General features: G+C 36.7%; 1 protein-coding gene across 2 annotated transcripts; it reads right to left on the minus strand.

The window, feature by feature from the left end:
* Positions 1-3,140: 3,140 nt before the first annotated feature.
* On the minus strand, positions 3,141-6,172 carry LOC132253416 (uncharacterized). Of its 2 annotated transcripts, XM_059735362.1 has the most exons (5): positions 5,981-6,172; positions 5,437-5,532; positions 5,285-5,345; positions 5,020-5,144; positions 3,141-4,653 (listed from the first exon to the last, which is right to left on the minus strand). In XM_059735362.1, the coding sequence occupies exons 1-5, from the start codon at positions 6,092-6,094 to the stop codon at positions 3,316-3,318; spliced, it is 1,734 nt and encodes a 577-aa protein (XP_059591345.1). In that variant the 5' UTR covers positions 6,095-6,172; the 3' UTR covers positions 3,141-3,315. The 2 variants fall into 2 exon arrangements, with proteins under 2 accessions (XP_059591345.1, XP_059591346.1); XM_059735363.1 differs by lacking the exons at positions 5,285-5,345; positions 5,437-5,532 and having other exon boundaries at positions 5,020-5,213; positions 5,981-6,069.
* Between the last annotated feature and the right edge of the window lie 308 nt (positions 6,173-6,480).

Raw genomic sequence — 6,480 nt, forward strand, 5'->3', positions numbered from 1 at the left:
GAGTCTTTTGTCGAAGATTGAAGTGACCAACAAATATTGTCATGTGCACAAATTTTTTAAATCAAAATTGTACATGACAAAGTGTGTTAAAAATATATAATATGCTTCTTAGGGGAAAAAAAGAAATTACATTCACACGGAGTAAAAGGTGATCGAGTAATTTATCAATTGGTTTAGTGGTTTCTCATATGTGAAGTGATTGAGTGGTTTAGTTTGTTAATGTTAATAACATAACATGTTATCAAAAATGTAAATTAAAAATGTTATAAAATGCTATAAGTGGTGTTATACTTAATTTTAGTGTGTTTGACAATGATTTTTGAAAGCATTTATAGTGTTTCTAATACTTTAAAGCAAGTCCATTTCATAGTGATTTTATGATACTTTTCTAATATTTTTAATAGTTAAAAAATTTTATCATTCAAGTGTTAAAAATATTATAAATATTTTTTAATATTAGTACCAAATGCACTATTAATATGGTTCTTTTTCCTATTTTATATAGGTAGATAACTATTTGCTACTTTGTATTTAGCCCATACCTCAAGATAGGATGTTTCAATATTTTTTGTGAAAATTTCACATTTGATAAAATTTTAAAAATGTTTTTAAAAAGTTGAAAAACTAGTTATAATGCTTTATAAAAAACTATTTGATTCTCTCAAAAACACTTTAGCAAGAACATTGTCATTAAAACATTTCGACGTTATAGTTTCTTATACAAACCTTCTTATTATTCACTAATAAAAATAATTAGTTTCTTTTTAAGTATTTAAAATGATATTTAGATGCAAAAAAAAAAGTCGGCATTCAACATAATTTTTTTTTATATAGATAGTAGTAATATTATAATAAACCAAAAACTTTTTATTAAAATATATATATATATATATATATTGTTAAAAAAAACTAAAAAAAAAGAATTATTTTTATGAAAGGGAAGTGAAAGAGGAAGAGAAGAATGAGAAGAAAGTGGAAAGTGAAAGAAAAATGGAGAATAACGGGAAATGATATTTTAGGAATATATGAGTGTTTTTAAAGAAACATCTCTTTCAAAATATTATCAAATAGCTATTTTTCATTTTAAAAACGCTTTTAAGTTTTTTTAGAGATTAGGAACACTTTTAAAAATTACTGTCAAATGGTTTTGCATTGAGATAAATAAATAATAAATTTGGAGATATTTCCTTCCCTTTACTGAGCTTGAGAGTAGGGAGGGCAATGGGGGGGCGAAGGGGTGGGGTTTCGGGTACCTTTCCCCAATGGGAAGGGGTTCAATTTTAATAAACGGGTTTGGGACGGGTTTAGAAATTTTTTTAAAAACCCGAGACAGGCCCCGCCCCGATTATATATAAAATTAATTTAATTTAATTTTTATTTTACTATTTTTAATATATATTAAAATAATAAAATATTTTTAATAAAATAAGTTATAAAAATATAATAATTTAATTATTTATAAAATATATTTATTTTAATGTAATTAAAAAATTTTAAAGTAATTTTTAAAAAATAAAAATAAAAAAAGTTAAACAGGGCGGGGCGAGTACGGGAATTTATCATACCGGCCCCGCCCCGTTTAATTTTTTAAATGGGACGGGGATGGGATTTGTTTTGAATAAATGGGGCGGGGTTGGGATGGGGGTGACCCGTCTTGAACCCGCCCCGTTGCCATCTCTACTTGAGAGACAGGTCCATGGACTTGAGCCCAAAGTACAAACTATGCCAAGGCCTAAACAGTGCAAAACATATACAGATATGGTCATGGGATTTCTCTTACTTCTTGGGATTGGCAGGGTGGCGATATTGAGAAAGCAACTGATTGGATATTTAGCAATCCCGCTGCTGCTAGTTCATCAGATATGGATGCTACAACAAGTAGTACTCCTACTGCCGATGCTGGATCGCCTGATGGAGGAAGTTAGTTTCTTATATACCCTTCTGTTATTGTTTTGTTTTATACATTTACATTCTTTTGATGATTACCACTACATGATAATGCAGCTGCATGTAGCTTCTATCTATTCGGATTTCCTTGACAAGGTTGGGTCTTCTATTAAGCACCCAAGGATATGGGATATTTACATTACTTTGAGAGACTCAACAGTTGAATGACATGAAATATTCGACATTTTCAAGATGCTGTGAATTTCTGGAATCTCAGTGGTACTTGCTGATGGTTGTTGCTTGTAGAATGACTGAAGACAGCACTGGCCGGGTGGTGTGATAAAACTTTTTCCCCTTTGCTTTGCAGTAGTTGTGAGTTTCTCCAAATGCGGTGCTCTGGAAATATACAGTCATGTTTTTCTTTGGCTTATGACAATTTCTGAATTCTTTTTTAATTACCTCGTGGGAATAACAACTTAAAAAGAGCCGGAATGCTATTCATGAAAATTTTTGTACCTGTAACTTGTTTCTGTCTGACTCCAGATTTGACCAATTTTTTGTAGGTTTATCAATTGAAAGAGTATATTGTATAGTGGGACCAAATATTGCATAGATGTTGACAACCAGTGTCCTGGTTGGTGTCTAGGTAAATCCATGAACTCAATTGGATTATTCTTATTCTTAATAAGCACTTGAACCGTGAATTGTCTTATGACTCATCAATCAGATAGATTCATTTTTTGAAAGAACTGTTCAAAGAACAAGTGATCCCTTCTCTTGCTACCAGTTGATCCACCCCCTCTTTGGCCAAGTTTGTCTAATTCGAGAGGGAAGTTCCCCGTTGAGTTCATAATAATCATAAGATTTTATTCGGATAAATGCCAGACAAAACGGATCTCCTTTTACGATGTTTAAAAAAACTCCATTTAATTTTTTTTCTGATGATGTTTTTGAAAAAGGACATTGAATGATTGATTCAGAACAACTGCTCCTCAATAGTATCTATCGATCCTTTCAAAGTTAGAAGAAAGAAGAAATCACTTGATTTTCTGGATGACACAGTATAATATATATATTTCCCTAGATTAGATATCATACAAATCCTTTCTATACTAATAGATTCTTACTCTATTTATTTTAGTATCTAGTCAAAGTTGAAATTTTTTTTTATAACTTCATTGAGGCAGTATCTAGGTTTCAAAATCAACCGGGACTAGAATGTGCTATATGTGTTGAAAATTACTTTCCTTAGGTGACAAAATTTTCATAGTATTTTGAATCTAAAATATGAACATTAGGCCACTTATTTGTTTGGGTGCATAGAAAACTGGGAAGAAAGTAGGACAGAGAAACAAAAAAATGAAATGAACTAAGAAGTCATTATGAGCTTAAGTGGTTTTCAGTTGATTTTGGTGAGTAGCAAGCAGTCTATTGCGTGCAGCAATTGCACTTGTTTTTTTTGGGGGGGTCCGCCGGTAAAGCACTCGCAGGATAAGGCCTGAGCTCCCAATTCCTTTGAATGGGATTTTGCCTATTTTCTGGTTCATTGGTTATACCTCCCGCGCTTGATGAACTGTGTGTGACTGAGCTTGATGGTTCTTGACTCCCTCCCTTTGTCCTTGTGCCTGATGCTCCTGGACTCTCTCTCCATGTCCTTAAGCTTGATTCTTCCATCCTGTTTGGTGTAGTTGATTTGGGTGGATAATATGGTGGTGGCTTTCCCCTACCAGTGTATGGTGTAGGTACAGGCGCAGTTGGTTTTGGTGGATAATTTGGTGGATGATATGGTGCTGGCTTTATACCAGTGTATGGTGTAGGTACAGGTTTAGACGTACCAATAATACGATAAGGTGGAGATGTAGGCGGACGACGAGGATGAATAACTGAAGTTGTCGGCGGCGCTGACAAAGCACCCGCAGGATACGGGTTAAGCTCCCAATTCCTTTGAGTGGGATTTTTTCTATTTTCTGATTCACTGGTTCTCCCTCCCTTTGTCCCTGAGCTTGATGCTTCCCCCCTGTTTGGTGCAGTTGATTTTGGTGGAGAACATGGTGGTGGTGCATCAGGAGTATCGGATTGTCTAGGCGGAAGACCAAGTGGTGAGGGACCAGGACGACCTCGTCTAAGTGGAAAACGAAGTGGACGACCATGTGGTCTAAGTAGTAAACTAGCAGGTGTTGCTGCACTACGACGAGGAGGTGATCTAGGCAGAGGGCCAGATGATGGTGCACCAGGAGTACGAGGTGGGCTAGGAGGAAGACCAGGTGGTGGTGCGCTGCCAGGGGAACTAGGTGGTGGTTCACTGCCAGGAGGACCGGTTGGTGGTGGCGCACCGGGACTGCCAGGTGGTGGTGCTGCGCTGCCAGGAGGATCAGTTGGTGGTGCACTTCCAGGAGGACTTGGTGATGGCTCACTGCCAGGAGGACCGGTTGGTGGTGGCGCACCGGTACTGCCAGGTGGTGGTACTGCGCTGCCAGGAGGATCAGTTGGTGGTGCACTTCCAGGAGGACTTGGTGATGGCTCACTGCCAGGAGGACCACTTGGTGGTGGCGCATCAGGACTACCGAGTGGTGGTGCGCTTCCAAGGGAACTAGGTGGTGCTGCGCAGCTGCCAGGAGGATCAGTTGGTGGTGGTGCGCTTCCAGGATGACCAGGTGATGGTGCGCTGCCAGGAGGACTAGTTTGCGGTGTGCGACCAGGACTACCAGGTGATGCGCCTGGCCTTGGTGCATCGGAGCTCATCAGGCATTGATGTCCATTTGGTTGCTGAGAAAAGAAAAGAAAATAAAACAAAGCAGAAGAGTATATTTTCTTGGTTTGCAACCCAGAAAGCAAAAGAAGTCAAGGGAGGTATTTGACACAACTACTTTCGTAGCTTCAGTGTCTGGAAACGAAACAATAGAAAACATTTCTGTTACCAGATTTTTTTTTTCTTTGAAATTGAAAAAAAAAAAAGAACAAAAAGAAAAGAAAAGAAACTGATAATGAATGAAAGGATATATACATTGATGATTTGCAAGTTGTTTAGCATAGTGATTCATCTTATTGCTGAAAATAAAAACAATTTTTAAATATATCCATGTTAATTTCCTTCATTTTTCAACAAAGAAAGGTTATTTCTTTATTGATTACCTGGTGAAAAGATCCAGGAGGAGAAATTCCTCCAATGAATTGAGGAAGTTGCAGCAGCTGTGAAATATTGGTTTGGGCACCAAGAAGTAGTGCTGGCTTGAACATAATTAACTTCATATCTGCCACTGTAATCAAACTCTTCATTGCTTAAAATCTAAATAAAACCCCACTCTTTTTTTTCCCCTTCATTTTCTCTGCAAGTTCATAGAAAACGGGGGGGAAAGAGTCAGAAGAAAAGCCATAGATGAATAAAGAGACTAATTACCGCTTAAATTATCTTGAACTGGCCATTTCTGTCTTATGCAAGTTCCGACTTTGGGTTCCATCTGCTCTCAATCAGATCACAACAAGAAGTTTGTGAAAAATGATTTGTTCAATTTCGGAGTAACTTGACAGACTTTGTAGAATTAATCTCACCAAGGAGGTGGTGTTCCTCATCCTTGACGCAATATTTTTCAGACAGCAGATAGCGAAAGGTTTGAGATTTTTATTCACAATATCGTCCAGCTTTCTCTGTACAAAGAAGTGAAAGAACATCAAAAATCAAACAAGGATGTTACTGAGAAAAGCAATTTTTATCCTCCCCTATTTTGTTCCAGAGAAAACAAACGAAAAACAGAACCAGACAAATTCTCTTATTCTTGAAGAAACCCAAAATTTGAGACCATGCAGTGTTAAAAGATTTTGGTTCCTTCCATTTCCCTACATTTTCTCCCCAACCAAACAAGACCCTCTAGCCTTGTAACATACTGGGTGGAGTGTCAACCGTCCACGTGAAGCTGTCATAGTTATTCATGGCAAGACACCGTACGAATGGACTGATTTTCTCGCAATTTGAGGGATGGATGAATAAAGCAGTATACCAAGAAACCAAGAAATGCATGCACTCAGAATTAAAAAGATTAATAAAGAAGGAAAGAAAAAACAGAAAAGTGAAGATTGTTCTTCTTATTGGCGTAACCTTTATGATTCCATGGACGTGAAGATCATCAGCATGGAACTTGCAATTCTCCCGGTTGAAATGCTTGTCGACAGCTTGATCTGTCTGCAGCAGTGTTGATCGGTGCAAGTCCATCTTCTCGGTAATCTTGGTGTTTGGTTCTCGAGAAAACTTAGAGTTCTCTCTCTAACTGGTTAATTATTAGTTGGTTTTGGAGGATCAATATATAAACAGCCATGTCGGCGGGAAATTCACCTGAGTCTGTGGCGAGATTTTGCGGCAGATTGCACTGACCAACCAAATACTGCCACATAAGCAAAATTAGTTATTCCATAATTACAAAACGAAAAACTTTGGGCCGTTTCACTGTGTTTTGTTCTCATTTTTTAAAAAACTGTTTTTAAGTTGAAAAAAAAAATCTTTTTAATGTTTTATAAAAATATAATTATTTCACAAGTTCTTTTTAAAAATAAAAAATAGAAAATTTGTTTGAAAAAAAAATGTTTTTAAAATATTTTTTC

The sequence above is a fragment of the Vitis vinifera genome, chromosome 19, assembly GCF_030704535.1.
Source record: "Vitis vinifera cultivar Pinot Noir 40024 chromosome 19, ASM3070453v1".
NCBI classification, from domain to species: Eukaryota; Viridiplantae; Streptophyta; class Magnoliopsida; order Vitales; family Vitaceae; genus Vitis; species Vitis vinifera.